Source organism: Budorcas taxicolor, chromosome 8 (genome assembly GCF_023091745.1).
Source record: "Budorcas taxicolor isolate Tak-1 chromosome 8, Takin1.1, whole genome shotgun sequence".
NCBI classification, from domain to species: Eukaryota; Metazoa; Chordata; class Mammalia; order Artiodactyla; family Bovidae; genus Budorcas; species Budorcas taxicolor.
In genome coordinates, this window is record NC_068917.1 from 41,477,761 (window position 1) to 41,494,799 (window position 17,039).

At 39.8% G+C, this 17,039-nt stretch overlaps 1 protein-coding gene across 1 annotated transcript in view; it reads right to left on the reverse strand.

Moving 5' to 3' along the window:
* The window catches only part of UHRF2 (ubiquitin like with PHD and ring finger domains 2), a 71,658-nt gene extending 55,865 nt beyond the window's left edge, over positions 1–15,793 (reverse strand). The window contains exons 1-3 of the mRNA XM_052644947.1: positions 15,641–15,793; positions 9,045–9,278; positions 282–541 (exon numbers count right to left, since the gene is read on the reverse strand). Of these exons, the coding sequence (XP_052500907.1) occupies positions 282–541; positions 9,045–9,278; positions 15,641–15,793 (647 nt within the window). The remainder of the gene's footprint in view (positions 1–281; positions 542–9,044; positions 9,279–15,640) is intronic.
* Between the last annotated feature and the right edge of the window lie 1,246 nt (positions 15,794–17,039).

Genomic DNA, 17,039 nt, shown 5'->3' on the forward strand with positions numbered 1-17,039 from the left:
AGCAAAAGCCCTAACATACCAGAGGACCAGACAGAGAAACCTTACATATTAAATTAAGCCAGGTATTAGGATACCAAACACAAACTACTTATGAGCCAAATGTTGAATGTTAAGGAGCTCTTATTATAACCACTAAACAGAAACAAAAACATGGTACTAGACCAAACATGACTCCTAGATGATCTCTTCAGAAAGACTTATTTGAAAACAATCTTGAAATGGGAGATTTTGCTTCTGCAAACAAAAATATGAATGAAGTCCTCAATATCATGAGCACTTACTCATCATACTCGATATGATAAATAACGTCTTCATCAGCAGCAACAGAATCTGAATTAGATGTAGAGGGTACATTGTCCAATTTTTTTGTGTTCTCTTTGGAATTATGATTTACATTTCCATTAGTCCTTTTACAAGAACTGCCATTCTTCAGTGGAGTTTTGCCACGTGAGTGTCCATCAGAAGCTCTAGTAACACTATGTATACGTGCTTCAAACCAAGCACCAAGGGCGACATCTCTGGCATCCACCAATTCATTTACCTAAAAAAGTTTAAAATTAGTTAATGAAGCGTAACTTCATCTATTGCTTCAAAAACCTTAATATGACTCAAGTTATTTTGAGAGTTATCACGGTTAATATTTGCAGATACAAAAGTTAAAAGTAATTTCAAAGATTAGAACAAAATTATTCTTTTGGATTATACTGTCAGATCTGTTATTTACTAATATGAAATTAACTTTCCTCCCAATATTCTTCAGTGAAATAGGTATTTAACTATTCCTTATCCTTATCTATATTAGACTTTTAAAATATAATTCTTGTGTACCAAAGAGTCATCCTGGCATGTTATTCATTAAGAATGTCACTAACAAAAAGCCAGAACTTTGGAGTATTGTGACTGTAAAACTATTTCTTCAGAATCCTTCAGATAACTTACAGTCAGACCAACCAGAAAACAGTGTATTAAGCAAAAAATAAAAGAGGGACTTGTGCACATGTACAAAGGAAAGAATTTAATGAACCCACCTATACAAAATGGGGTTAAGTTTCACCAACAGTAATTCACTAGCAAATGCATTATTTACTACCTCAAAGGACAAATATAAAGAGAACAGAGCTATAAAGATGCAAAATACATGTAGTCAACTCTAGCAGATGTTCCAGAACTAAATCATACAATCTAACAAAAGGTATAAGACAAGGTGTCAGAAAAACAGGTACACCAGAGAAATTTAGATTTACCTAAAGAAGCTGGTTTTTAAAAAAATTATGTTGTCAAAAAACTGAAGGAATTGGTCTGAAGGTTAAGGCCCTTTCAGGAGCAATAATCAAGAGAAGTCCCTTCAACTTTAAGTCTTTAAAAACAAAAAAATGACATGACTAATACACGATCATCACCTAATCAAGCTAGCTCTTTCTGAAAGTCTAAGACCACTTTAAGGTATCATATAGGGTGGGGTGGGGGTGAGTATATATTAAAAGTTAAAACCTATATACTAGATATTATGCAAGGCTACTTCAGTTAGGTTTAACAATCTTAATAATTAATAAATCCTATTTTACAGGATAAGGAAACAAAAGCTCTGACAAGTTAACTTGCTCCAAATGGAAGTTAATAAAATGCAAAACTAGGATCTGAAGACACCTTAACCTTAAAGATTATGTTCTTGCTACTGCACATTGCTATACATTATGTAAGGATACAGCCATCATAGTGATTCCTTCTATGGATCTCAGCATCAGCAAAGTTAACTGAAAACCTTCTGGGAAGGACTGACCATTCTAGATGCCATTAAGGACATTTGCAATTTATGGGAAGAGGCCAATATATCTACATTAACAGGATTTAGAAAAAGTTTATTCCAACCCTCATGGATGAACTTGGAGGAGTTCAGGACTTCATAGAGGAAGTAACTGCAGATGTGATGGAAATAGCAAGAGAACTAGAATTAGAAATGGATACTGACGATGTAGGTGAACTGCTGTAATCCCGCAGTGAAGCAAATTCATAAGGAGTTGCTCCTTATCAATGAGCAAAGAAGCGGTGTCTTGAGATGGAATCTATTCCTGGTGAAGATGTGGTGAAGATTGTTGAAATGACAAAGGGTTTAGAATACTATATAAACTTAGTTGATAAAGCAGTGGCAGGGTTTGAGGAGGTTAACTCCAATTTTGAAAGAAGTGGGTAAAATGCTATTCAAAGCCTTGCATGCTACAGAAAACTTGTTTGTGAGAGGAAGAGTCAATCAATGTGGCCAAACTTCATTGTCATCTTATTTAAGAAACTGCCACAGCTATGACCACCCTAATCAGTCAGTAGCCATTAACATGGACACAGGACCCTCTATCTGCAAAAAGATCATGACTTACTGAAGGCTCAGATGATGGCTTTTTTTTTAGCAATAAAGCATTTTTACATTAAGGTATGCAGACTTTTTAAAAATTATGCTATTATACACTTAACAGAATAGTGTAAATGTAATTTTCATATGTACTGGAAAACCAAAAACTTGTGTTACCTGCTTTAGTGAGGTATTCTCTTTTTTGCAGTCATTTGGAACCAAACTTGTACTATCTTTGAGATATACAGTTGGCCACATTTAGAAAAGAGTCTTTCATGTCGAAGTATTTGATTAAAAAAAACACCCCAAACAAAAGCTCCACATATGAGAGGAAAGGAAAAATCATTAAAAAATAAAATAGCACCAACAGCAAATACTTGAGGATTTACCATAGCTAGCTACAGTTTTGTATGTTTTGTGAAAAACACACAAGCTCTGCACATAAACCTAGGTTTAAGTCCTTGCTTATCACCTCCTAAATGTAACCTTGAACAAAGTCCTTAACCTGTTCCAGCCTCAGCTTCTTTTACAAAGTAACATACTTGGCAGTGTATTGAGATTAGGTGACAATTTGTATACTGTGCTAACTTAGCAAGCATACAGTAGCAACAAATGAAAAAACTCTCCTTCCACTAATTATCAATATATGTTCAATGTTAAGACTTATTAGAGCTCATAGTTAAGTCTTATTATACCATGCTTAGGAAATACATTATCCATTTAATGCTATATACATTATCTCCTTTAAAAATTACAATACAAAGTCATTCTTATTTCCTAATTAGGTTCAGAAGTGAAAAACACTTGCCCTCAGGAGATATACAGCTAGAAGTGAAGTCGTGTTCGACTCTTTGCAACCCCATGGACTATACTCTGTCCATGGGATTTTCAAGGCAAGAATCCCAGAGTGGGTTGCCATTTCCTTCTCCAATACAGCTAGGAGTGGGGGCTAATAAAGGTTTCTCTAACTCTGAACAGGATTCCTCTTTATACCATGTTTCTTCAGAGTTACAAATCAAAACACAATATGGTTCTATTCACATAAAGTTCAGATGGAGAAAAAATAGGGATGTAGACATAGGTTAAAAGTTATTATCAGGCTGTTTAATGGTAATAACAGGATAAAATTAATAAAAAGCAAAGAAATGATTACCATAGAAGCTTGGGTAGTAGTAGTAACTAGGGAGAGGGAAGTTTAATCAAGAGGGGGTACATGAGAAGTTTCTGGGGTTGATTTGAGTGGTATTTATGGACAAGGACTTTATAATAGGTTGTTAAGTTCTACTCATATTTGTATTGTCTATTACATTTCATGACCAAAAAGATTTTAAAAAGCAGCATAGTACTTTAGACAAAAGACAGGAAATACTAAGAAATCCATGATGTTTACTTAGTAATTATTGATAACTTTCCTTTTCCTTTATTTGCTACAATGAGCACAGGCATATAAAAAAGTTTAACAGTGCCACACACTTAGGTAAACCCCGAAAGCTTACTATCAGCAAGCTAAACAGTCACTATTTAAGCCAGAATGAGTCATTTCAACAGCAAGACCTCATGTGAGTCATACACAGCTTCCACAAAAACCAGAACACCAATTTAGGCATCAGAAGTCCACCTGGTTTCGGAAAATAAACTACTTCCTAGAGTCAGCAATTCAATGTATTGTACAAGGGGAATAAATGGACCTTGCCCTCTGCACTATTTTCCAAAGGTTCTCCAAACATGATAGTGATATCTAGTTTCTTACTACACATGAAAAGATAGCTACAACTGACCAAATACTGCTCAAAGTTACCAAATAAGGCAAAACAAGACTGATATTAGGTAATAACTTCAAATTAAAATTGCATCTTAAGGTTTAAATGTTATAGTCTGTTTTATGTATGCTTACCTAAAAATATTTAATTTACTTTTTGTGCCTGCAAATCATGAGGTCCAAAAATATTTTTAGGCAAAAGGGAAAGCCCTTATATCTGTTTGCTCATCCATAAAGCAAAATCTTTATAAACCAAAAATTACGAAGGTAAGAATTCATGAGAAGAGAAAAAAAAAATTTCCCAAATTTTAAATAATTCAGACACAACAATGAAATTTTGATATACTTACTATTTAGAGACTTGCTCTAAGGAAAAGAGACAAAATTCAAAGCAAACTTAAATCAAAAGTAGCAGCCTCTAAGCATTTTCAGGCTAGCCCAAAACGAAGTTAATATCTAGTATGATTCCATGAATTCCATGCAATGGCAATATCATCTGTTTACCCATCATTTCTAGTACCTAGTACAAATACATACTAAATACCTTAATATTCAATGACTGAATTATCCAGAAATAATTTCTTCTATATGAAAGTCCCTAGTCAAAATTTCAAATACCTATAGCAATTACTGAGCTTCATCCAAAAAACCAAGTAAATCTGTACTGTCACTCTTTAACTAACAAGGAAGGTTAAATATGGCTTTGACTAAACTTTGACTAAATATTACTTTACAAATAACTAGCCTTTTGAGAGTTTACGTGCCAGATTCCAAGTGTATTTCTAAATGAGCAAGGGGAGACAATGTACTTATTTGCCAAATTTGTCCAACTCAGAAGATGGCCGAGTTGAAACATGAAACCAAGTCTGATGAAAGTTGAAAGCTCAAGTCCTTAACATCTATGCTATGTATTAATATGAAATCTAAGAGATGTTTAAAAAAAAAAAAAAAGAAAGTACAAGGAATAGTTGACAGCAAAGTGCTAACACTGAAAATAAAACACAAAGATCTGCTAAGAGAAGTACTTTCTCAAGATGCTTTTCTAAATTAGATTGGGGGAAGGGACACAGTTGGGTATCGAGAAGTGTGCTAAACAGAGAATTTAAATTGACCATTAACAGTTTAACTTTGATTACTCTCAGACCAGCAGATATATAAGCTGGTCCTCCTATGAAAACACATTTATACTTATATGGCCCCAAACAAACCAGGTCAAAAGCAGCAGCTTCCAAACAGTTACATTACATCATAAAAAGTTAAAATGTAATAATGTAAGCATAATATATACAAAGATGGTTACATAAATATTTATAGATATATGGATATACAGAAGTTATTGCACATACACACATGTATTTCCTTGCTGCTGCTGCTGCTGCTAAGTCGCTTCAGTCGTGTCTGACTCTGTGCGACCCCACAGACTGCAGTCCAAGCTCCCCCGTCCCTGGGATTCTCCAGGCCAGAACATGGGAGTGGGTTGCCATTTCCTTCTCCAATGCATGAAAGTGAAAAGTGAAAGTGAAGTCACTCAGTCTTCGCGACCCCATGGACTGCAGCCTACCAGGCTCCTCTGTCCGTGGGATTTTTCAGGCAAGAGTACTGGAGTGGGGTGTCATTGCCTTCTATACCGAGGACCCTAAAAATAGGGACATGCCAGAAGCAAAGAGCATATCTAAAGCCTAGGTATTAGCTTCCAATATCATTCTCCAATTAAAGGAACTAAGGCTTCTTAGAGAAATGGTTGACTGCAGGACTGGGGCAGAAAACACACAAGATGAGCCTGCAGCACCTTCTAGTGCCAGAAAGAAAGGTTTTAACAAAACAAAACTCAAACCCCAAATAGGAGCATATGGAAAGGACACAGGAGAAAAAATTCTAGTGTAAATATATGACCAAAAAAAATGAAGAAGAGACAAGTACCCACGTAAAAGAATTCCTAATAACTTTTGTAGATAATCTGACCTTAAATATGGAGGGTTCCTAACTCTCCATTCCTTAACAACTTATTAAACACAGATGCAGAGTATGTTTTTTTTACCTGAACGTTACTGACTACAGCAGGGATGTTTTCAATATTCACTTGCGTAACAAATTGCCGGTCACAGGCCTTAGTTGCTGCAAAAATCCCCCAGTCAATAATGTGTTACAGAGAAGGAAATGGCAATCCACTCCAGTATTCTTGCCTAGAGAATTCCGTGGACAGAGGGGCCTGGTGGGCTGCTCTCCATGGGGTCGTACAGAGTCAGACACGACTGAAGCGACTTAGCAGCAGCAGCAATAATGTGTTAAGAGCGGGCTACCTATAGTGACTTAATCTCAAAGAATACAGTATGCAAAAGGGGATAGGGTAGAATAACTTGACAGTGAAGAAACGTAACACCATCTTAGCCAGGTGATTAAGGTTCACAATGGTAAGTTACTATTCATTTAAAACTTAAATAATTATAAAATAGAACGTCAACAGTATTGTGCCCTAGACATGTCATTGAAAATAGCACTTTAGCTCTGAGCATTGAAAATAGCACTTTACCTCTGTGTTCTTCCTCCCCAAGTATGTAAATTCAGTCTAACGATGAAGAAAATATATTCTTATGTTGCATTTTACAACTACCTGACCAATACACCTCAAAATTGTCAAAGTCATCAAAAACAAAGTCTTAGAAACTGCCACAGCCAAGAGGAGCCTAAGGAGATGACTATTTAGTATAAAACTAATGTAAATGTAATGTGGTAACCTAGATGGGGTTCTGGAACATAAAAGACATTAGATAAATGCTAAGGAGATATGGTTCATTAATTGTAACAAATGTGCCACACTAATGTAAGATGGCAAACTGGGTGTAGGCTATATGGGAACTCTGCAGTATCTTCCCAACTGTGCTGTAAATCTAAAACTGTTCTAAAATAACAACTTTATATTTAAAATAATGTGAAAAATTATCAAGTAGAAAGTTTTGGTAACTGAAAGAGGGATGAAACCAATGAATGAAACAGACAATTTGGCAAGTGCGCTTTCAATATTAACAATTCGATCTGAACTGTGAACATTATATAAAAGCACTAATTTATATGTTTTGTATATATCATGTAAGTTTATTCCCAGACTTTTGCTTTGTTACTATAATTTTTTTTCTTTATTAAATGACCATAGTTAAGGAAAGCTACTGATATTTGAACAGCCACTTTGCTAATGGCTCATAATGCTCTTATGTATTTTCTCAGCTTACCAGGTATTCCTAAGTATTGACTGCCTTCTCCAGGATTTACAATATTTTGTTTTTTGCTTATCTGTATTATCTAGAACTTCTAGAACGATGTTAAACAATAGCATTAACAGGCTTGTTTGTCTGGTTCTATCTTTAATGGAAATGCTTGTGGCTTTTCCCCACCATTAAGCATGATGCTGGGTATGGTTTAAAATATTCATCTATTCCATCTGTTCCTCTTACTAAGGATTTTTTTAAAAATCAGAAATAAATTCAAATTTTTATTTAGATGCAGAAAACAGATTAGATCATTTGTTTTCTTTGGTTATAGTAATATGATGAATTATATTAAAATGTTTCCTAACAATAAACTATCCCACTTCCTGACAAACCACACTTGGTCAACGTATGTTCCTCTAATATATAGTTATTACTTTATTTGTAAGCTATAACTTGAGATTTTATATCAATATGTAGTGATACTAATGTGCTTTTGTAATCATGTTTTCAGTATCAGTGTTATACTAAATTTATAGAACAAATGAAAGCTTTCCTTTTTTTAAAAATCTTGTGGCTCAATTTAGATATCATTATTTTTCTTTATAGGTTTGAAGCAATTCAGTGTAGTGCAGCCAGGCCAGGTGCTTTGACAACCTCTTCACCAGTTTTGATTCTTTCCTTTCCTGTGGCTCTGTTTGCATGTTTTCATAGATCTCAATCTGCATTTCTTATGTGATTCATTTTGTCTGCCAATCTTTAGTTAAGTTTGGGTCCCAGTTTACCTCAACCATTAAGAATTATGAAAAAATATAACGATAAAGATGAAGCAAAAGTGTTAATTATTTATACAAAATTTACTAGAATTTGAAGAAGTTGCTAGATAACAAAGGTCAATAAATCAATCACATTTCTATATAGCAAACAAACTAATTTTAAAAGGTAACCATTTATAATAACATCAAAAACAAAGCTACTAGAAATAAATAAAAGGTATGTAAAGAGGAAAGTAACTGAAAAAGATGTCAAAGATCTAAATTAATGGAGACATCTATCATTTCAATAATGAAGGACTCAACATTGTAAAGATGTCAATTCCTCAAGGTGGTCTACAGATATGGTTTCCATTGAAATTTCAGCAGTATTTTTATTTCTAGGTAAAAATTCCTAAAGAAATTCTTGAACGTGTGTACCAGGATACACATAGTTGGCTCAAAACAGCACTGTTTATAACAGCTAAAACTGGAAACAACCCAATTATCTATTCATCATGGGTTAGATAAATGCATTATGGTATGTTAATAAAATGGAATAATACAGTGAAAAAATATAGCCACATGTGAAAAATTGCAAATATAGGCAATACAAAATGTTGTTTAGAGATAACTAGTAACACTAAAGAAAAATGGAATGATCATGGACGTCAGAACAAGTAGTTTACTTCTGAGGGGGAGAGAGTGAGATGTACTCTGGTAGGGGCATACAAGAGGCTTCAGAAAGCAACTACATAACCTTGGTGGAATTACATAGGTATTTGCTTTTATGCTCTGAACCACTGAGTATAGTATGTCTACACAACTTTCACTGTTTTTTCAATATTACTTTTTAAAAAGTTAAAATATTAACAACTCCAATCTTTACTTTCAAATGGCAATCAATGTTTACTTATTCACAGCATCCTGAAGAGAATACATCTACATTTTCACAATTAACAAGAAGTCTGAGGAAGACAACATACCTTATATAGTCCAATGCCAGGATCGATAAGAAAATCACGAGTTGATGTAGACGGCTGACTGGAAGGTCCCACCCTTGGGGTTTTCTTTACTTTAGGTGGACTATTAGAACAGGGTTTGGCCTGTATATCAGTCTGTTTTGATGTGCTAGGAAGGTCAGGGTCTGGGCGAACTAGTAGCTGAATTATATCATTAAGTCCAACATCATAGTCAAATAAAGTATATCCATTTTCCAACTGGAAAAAAAAAGGACAGAAAAAGATTAAAATGCTTCTCTCAAAACTCGATTTTTTTACATCCTTAGTAACCCAAATGCCCTAGTCAAATTATTAATATAAAATTCTCAGCATTACAATTTAGTGATCTTGAAGCCATTCCTATGGCCGCTGTTGTCAGCATCTTCTCAGTTTGTCTGTGTGTGCACTCAGTCATGTCCGATTCTTTGCAACCCCATGGACTGTAGCCTGCCAGGCCCCTCTGTCAATGGAATTTTCCAGGCAAGAATACTGGAATGGACTGCCATTTCCTATTCCAGGGGATATTCCCAACCCAGGGATTGAACCCGCACCTCCTGTGTCTCCTGCATTGGCAGGCGAATTCTTTACTACTGCGCCACCTGGGAAGCATCTTCTCAGAACCTCAATAAATTCTTAGGAATCATTCTATGTAAACTATAGGGAAAACGGACAGCCACTGAAACCAAATATTATCACTGCTGCTGTGATCTCATCATCTAGGCAGAAAAACTCATCTTCAACAAGTTCTATGCATTTTAATGAATCCACTACAAGAAACAAAAGGTGAATTTTCAAAGTGAATTGTTTTATAACTTTGTGTTCATAAAGACATTTAGTTAACCATTTTATCTTTCTGAAGCAGCAACTTTAAAAACGAAGTAGAAAAAAATTCAACCATGAATGATTACACTGCTTGCTCATGCTACTCCAACTTGCTCAAAGTTTTCTGTAAAGGTGATCAAGCTGAATTATGAAAAGTATTCCAGGATGACTAGTGAACAAATTATCTTGTAACTTATCCATATTTTGGCAAGGTTTCTAAAAAGGACTGAATTGCATCCACCATTCCCACTCTCACTCCTCCCAAATACGTTGAAGTTCTAATCCCAAGTAACTCAGAATGTGAACATATTTATCTGGAAATAGGATCTTAACAGAGGTCATCAAGTTAAAACTAGATAAGGGTGGACCTAATCCATTATGATTAGTGTCCTTGTAAGAAGTTGAAATTTGGACAGACAAACGTGTGGAGAAAACAGTAACATACTGGAATGATGTATCTACAAGACAAGAACACCAAGGATTGCTATCAAAACATCAAGAAGCTGTTTGAAGGAAGCAAGAAAGGATTCTCCCCTAGAGTATAGCATGGCCCTGCTTGACAAGTTGACTTTGGGCTTACAGCTAACAGAAATGTAGGACAAAGTATGTCTCTTAAGCCACCTAGGGTTTGATACTTTGTTATGCAAGCCCTAGCAAACTAAGTCTCCATTTTGTTTCTTTATACAATTTAGTTGGCCATTTCACTAAACTCTGTAAGGCTCAGAACTATCATTTCCCAGGAAACACAACCAATTTAATCCCTAGTCATGTTTCCCTTTGTATCTAATCTGTCACCATCCACACCTCTAACACAATAAGGCCATATGTGAGAAGTCAACCAAAGAGACAAGAATAAAAAATCTGTCTTTGAATGACAAACTTACTAGTGTATATCAAATAAATACCTTTAATTCAAGCAATCCAAAACATACTTAGAACAATCCTACACATTACAGGACTGCAAAGAGATCAAAGCAGTCAATCCTAAAGGAAATGAGTCCTGAATATTCATGGGAAGGACTGATGCTGAAGCAGAAACTCCAATACTTTGGCCACCTGATGCGAAGAACCGACTCATTGGAAAGACCTTGATGCTGGGAAAGATTGAAGGCAGGAGGAGAAGGGGACAACAGAAGAAGAGATGGTTGGATGGGAGATGGTTGCATGGCATCACCGACTCGATGGACATGAGTTTGAACAGACTCAGAGTTGGGGTGACAGGGAAGCCTGGTGTGCAATAGTGCATGGGCTCTCAAAGAGTTAGACACGACTGAGCTGAATACATCACAGGTGTTCACAACTGTTAAACAGATCAAGGAACTGAGAAATTAAAATTTCCCAATAGTGGAATTAAACAAGACATTATCTAACAGACTAGCTAACATGCTTCTTTCAAATAAGTCTAAGGAGTCTCCCAAGTCACTAAGCAGATAAGCCCTTTTCAGGATGAGATGTTAACATGGCTTATCTGATTAGAAAAACAAGAACTCCTAATCCTCAACTACTGGGAAAACCTCAATAAGCAAAAAACACGTTCACACCTTCATTTTGCCTGTCTCCAACAGCATCCCCACCTCACCAAAGAACAAAAACAAAAATAAAACACCTAACAGCACAGAACATGAAAACTAACTGGTAGGACATTCCCCCAAATGAAGATACCTATATGAAGCCGTATAATAGAAATCAGGCCCACAGTAACCTGTAACCACTGTTCCTCAATCAGTTATGCTTGCTAAGATAGCCACTTTTACCCAGATGATGAGTCCTTTCCTAATTCATAGGCACTCTCGAAAGTTTTTCTGAAATAGTGATTATCCATCCACTGTATAGCAAGTTCCACAGAGTTTTGCTGTTGTGCAGAGTTGTGAAGACTGTTGGAATGATTTGTTACTTTAAAAGTACCAAGAATTCCCTGGTGGTCCAGTTGTTAGGACTCTACTGCCAAGGGCAGTACACTCCGTGTTTGGGGAACTAAGATTCTGAAAGTGAAAGCCACTTAGCCATGTCTGATTCTTCAGCACCACACGGACTGTAGCCCACTAGGCTCCTCTGTCCATGAGATTCTCCATGCAAGAATATTGGAGTGGGTAGCCATTCCCTTCTCCAGGAGCCATGCAGCCAACTGAATAATAAAAGTACTAAAGTCCTCCCAAATTTAACAAAAGTATAGACTGAAAATTACCTGCACTTAAATTATGCTGAGTAGGGGAGAAACAGATTGGTGATTTGAAACTTACACTTACGAGTTTCAGGCATTTAACTAATGAATGTCTCATTGTAGAATATGTTTGAGAACTGCCATTCCAGAAGATATGGCTGAAGAATTTATAATATTAAAGATGCAGGGATAGTCCTATAATTTTTTTCTTTGAATTGGGTTGAAGTTAAGAAATTATAGGTAACAGTAAGAATTACAGCTGTGATGCAAGGGAAAACTAGGAAGCAAACACCAAGAGGCTACTGATAAGGGATGCAGGTGGAGACCATTACTAACTTCCATCTATCTTTCACAGCACATATACTACAAACACACACCCCACCACCAACCCCCCCGCCCCTCCCTGGTCTTTCAAGCAGGCAAACACTTTTACTTTGTACTGAATGTGAAAACTGAATACAGGGGCAAAAGAAAACTTTCTTCTGGTTCATGCTTCACATCTACAATCTACTCTAAGAGTTCCTACAATGGTACAGGGAAGAGAAGAGGGAAGAGAATCCTTTCAGAGCAGGAAAAGCTCTGGATTCTCAAATATTTAGAGATCCACCAATACAACTCTTTTCTTAAACAACCCCCCAGGGAGCAAACTCAACCTCTCAAAGAATATCTAAATGAGGTTACCCTACTTTAACTGGAACTTACAGCCCAGAATTGCTGCTCTCCCCATTTTGACTCTCAAAAGTAGAGTCAATCACACAATTACAGCGCTGCTCAAGCTTCATTTGCATACCGACCCACCTGGGGACCTTGTTAAAACGCAGATTCTAGTACAGTGGGGCTGGTCAGGTGAAGCTAATGCTGCTGGTCCTGCAGATCCAGGGACCATACTCTGAACAGTAAGAAACTAGTATTAGGCTGAATTCCTACAAAATGCACTTTCAAACTCAGGTGTTCATCAGTATCTCCCTTGGGGTCTTGTTAAATTCAACCACTTGCAATTTTAGGGTGAAGTGAACATCTATAATAAATATCCACCAAGTGATTCTGATGCTTTATCAAAGATTAAAAGCAGGAGACCTAACATACAAAGGTGGAAGAGGAGGCAATTTACATCATGGACACTGTAAATGTTTTTTTTATTTATGACATTTTTCATTATGTGGCAGCATAAGGTATCTTGAGGAAGGAGTGTGTTTTCCTAATAAGCACAAAACTCTGACTTCTCCAAGGTTTAGAGATTCACCAATATAACTCATCCTTAAAAAAATTCCGACCTCCAGAGTGCAAATTCAGCTTCTCAGAGAACCATATCCAAATGAGGTTACCCTACTTTACCTGGAATTTACAGCCTTGCTCTCTCTCCATTTTGACTCTCAAAGGTAGCATCGATCTATTCCGCCCTTTCTCCTTTTGACTCTCAAAAGAGCATTTTACAGGATAAGGGCAGGTCTTTGACAGCAATCCAACAGAAGCCTACTACAGACACACCATCTTGTCCAAGGACTGTAGACTGTATTTCCAAAGGAGAATAGAGATAATAATCACTCCATGGCTACTTGTCAGCTCGTAAATAAACACCTGGAGCACTATCTTTCTTCCCTCTCCAACTAAGTAGGAACCCAAGGTCCATTCCTAATTCCTAGTTGCCTACTGTTATAGAGAAATCAAAGCAGAGAGTTATCAACTGTCCTGGGCTTAGAAGTACATAAGGTTGTTATCCTCAACAGTTTTCCCATGAGCCTGGAATAGCTTCGTGGTGTCCTGAAAATGTACTCTGTTGCCTTGAATTTATCACAATCCCTTCCTTTCCCTCAAGACAGCCAGGTGCACATTTTTCTTTTTATCATATTTTTATTATTAGACGCTAAGAGGTGTTGCCTGAGAATACATTTTCATGCTTCATTTCTATCTCTGGTGAAGTTAAAAAGTATCCTGGGAATTTATGTACTATTGTCCCTAGCTAGAAAATAAAATTCAATAGACTTGATTACATGCTTTTCACTTTTGATCAAAAGATAAACAAGGTATTAGCCATAGGAGGCACAGCGATATAAAGTTGCATAGAGTTTAATACACATACATTTATTTTTAAAGCAAAGTTTAAATCGAACAGCTGTTTTTGTAAGTCAAACACTGGAAGATCAATATAAAACTACTATCAAAGATGCCATCTCTTGCTGTTGTTGTTTAGTAGCTAAGTCGTGTCCGATTCTCTGTGACCCAATGGACTGCCAGGCTCCCCTATCCGTGGGATTTCCCAGGCAAGAATAGTGGAGTGGGTTGCCATTTCCTCCTCCAGGGGGTCTTCCCGGCCCAGGATCAAACTGTGTCCCCTGCATTCCCTGGGAAGCCCATGATATTTCTTACTTAAAACAATCCCTGGCTCTTTCTGTCTGAGTGTAATCTCATTACTCTAAAATTTCTGGACAGTTTCAAACGGTAAGCCTACGAAGGGGAGAAAAATATTCCTTTCAAACACTAAGCTGTAGGAAAAAAAGGCTACTTCTACCAAATCAAAGAGAGTTACACTTATTTCAAACAACAGGACTGGAGCCAAACTATGATCAGCTGGAGGATGCCAACTTCTTTACTTGATTAACATTTTTTTAAAAAGAAAAAGATAAAGATAGGACGGGTCTGAGTCTCTTGATACAGACCATGTGAGTAGGAAAAATCTTCAATGGGCCAGACCAAGGCCATACCGTTCAACTACCAGCGACGCCCACAGGCAACCTCACCGCCAAAAAACACTTTCGCCTTCAAGTGTGTACCGCTGGCTATGCTCCAATTACTGTGTCAAAAGCTTGAGTGAGGGTTCTAGTAGAAGGTGAAGGATAAGAGCAAAACAAATCTTTTGTACTGCTTTTCACTCTTCGAACAACCTCCTTGGCCCAAACTGGGCAGTTTAAGCCTGGTCCCGGGTTACACCAACAGCTTCTTCAGCAGGTCTCTAATCTCCCCTACGACAGATTCGATTCTAGGAAAGGAGGTGGGGTGGGGAAACAGAAGTTCTGGAAACCCTTCGAATCTTCAGTGTATACAAATCCCTTCCACAGTGAGGAGGCGGACTTACAATCTTGTGCCCCATAGGGAGCAATATGTAAGTTTCCCCTCCCACTTGGGAGTCGGCAGCGCGTCTGAGGTACGGAAGCGATACGAGCCGTTAGCCGGGTCAGCACGGCCGAGAGCCGGAGCCTCTTGCCCTCCCCACCCGCACTTCGGCATGGCCGCCAGAGCCCGCTGCCCTCCGCCCTCCAGGGGCCACGGACCCCACCAAGCGCGGGAAAGGAGGGACCCCAGGCACTCTGGCGGGCTGTGCCTGCGGCTGCTGACCGGCTTGGCAAGGGCGGTAGGTCTCGGCGCTCGGAGCGCCCCCGCCTCCGACCCCGCCAAGCGCACCTGCAACTCGGGTGGCCGGGACCCTGCTGCGCCCTACAGGCGGGCCCAGGGCCGCACTCTGAGCCTCGCGGGCTGCCCATCCGAAGTGCAGCCAGGTGCGCTCTGTGCGCGCGGCACACCAAGCCCTCCGACCCGCCCAGCCCAAGCATCCCGCTGCCCTTGCTAGGGCTTCCAGAGAAGTGCGTTGGGCGCGCCTTACCTGCTTGCCCCGGTAGAAGAGGCGCTGGCACTCGGGCCGTACGTCGAACAGCGCCCACACCCGCTCGCGCAGTTCCTCAATTGTGGCTTTCCGAGACACGTCCTCAATGGTGCGCGTCTGCGAGCCGTCGATGGTGCGAACCTGGATCCACATCTCGGCGCCGGGAGAAGGGGCCGGCTCCGCTTTGTCTACCCCTGCGCTCCGGGCGCCGCGCCCCGCCCGGCCCGCGCCGCTTCCCCGGCGGCTCTGGCTCTCAGCGGCTGGCCGGCGAGCGCGCGCACAAGGGAGGAAGATTGACCAGGCGCCGGGCCCGACAGGCGGCGGTGAATCCTAGACCGTGCGCCCGCCCAACAGAGCTGGAGAGGGAAGGAAAACGAAACCAGTCGGAAGCTCGGTTGCTATCGCAGCCCCCGCCTCACAAATAGGAAACAGCCTTGTCTGCGCTGCGCGGAGTGTTTACTTATAGAGCTCTAGCTCCCACATGGAGGTCACGGCGCCAACCCGGTTCTCGCGAGATCTACGCCGGGCTCCGCCTTAAAGAGGTAGCGACTAGGGAAGAGGCTGTAGACCAGAGGGAACTAAAATGGGAGGGAGCCGGGAGGACGCGATAGAGGGGCGGGGCCGCCGAGAGCCGTTACTTGCGCCTCCGCCTGCACCTGGGCCTTGGACACGCCCTCTAGCCTTGGGGTGTCTGGCGGTTACAAGGCCGCCCACACGGATTCCCGCTTTGGTCCAGGTTTCGCTACCCAGGGCGCCAGCGACTCCTCAGGCTTAGCGGATTCGGTTCTGTGGTCTCAAAAACACACCAAAGATAAGAAATTCTGACGTGCACTTATGTGATCAAGAAAAGGGGAGTGCGTGCGTGCGGGTGCAGCCTAAATTTGTGAGAAATCACGTCAGGAAATGAACCCGCTCCACCGCTCTTTGCCAGACACTGTCAGCCACGCGGCCTGGCTGGGCCGGCCACCCAGTCAAGACCCTGGGGACCCTTCTGCTTCGCGAAGTCGTTTCCCGCCAGGCCCGAATGCTGTCTTCGCGCGGAAACCCGCATCCTGGGGTTTCCCGCCGCTGAGCTGAGGTGGCGGCCCTAGGCGGGCAGGCTAAGGGCCTGCTGGGATCGTCTCTTCGGGCCCGCTGCGCCTCAGGCCTCGGAAGTGTTGGTACCGCCGCCGGGAGGGCCCTTCGCGGTTACCGATTGTGGACCTGAGTTACCCGTCATTTGGTCTGAGGGACTGCAGGGTCGTGGATAATGCTTTTAAAGGATGCAAAATTACACACCTCTGAGGAAGTCCAGAGATCCTACTAGGAATAAATTATCAGAAATAGGCCCAAAGCACAAACAGTGCGCTTACTTCAAATAAGAAGGAAGAGAGCATTATAAAATTATACATATATAAAA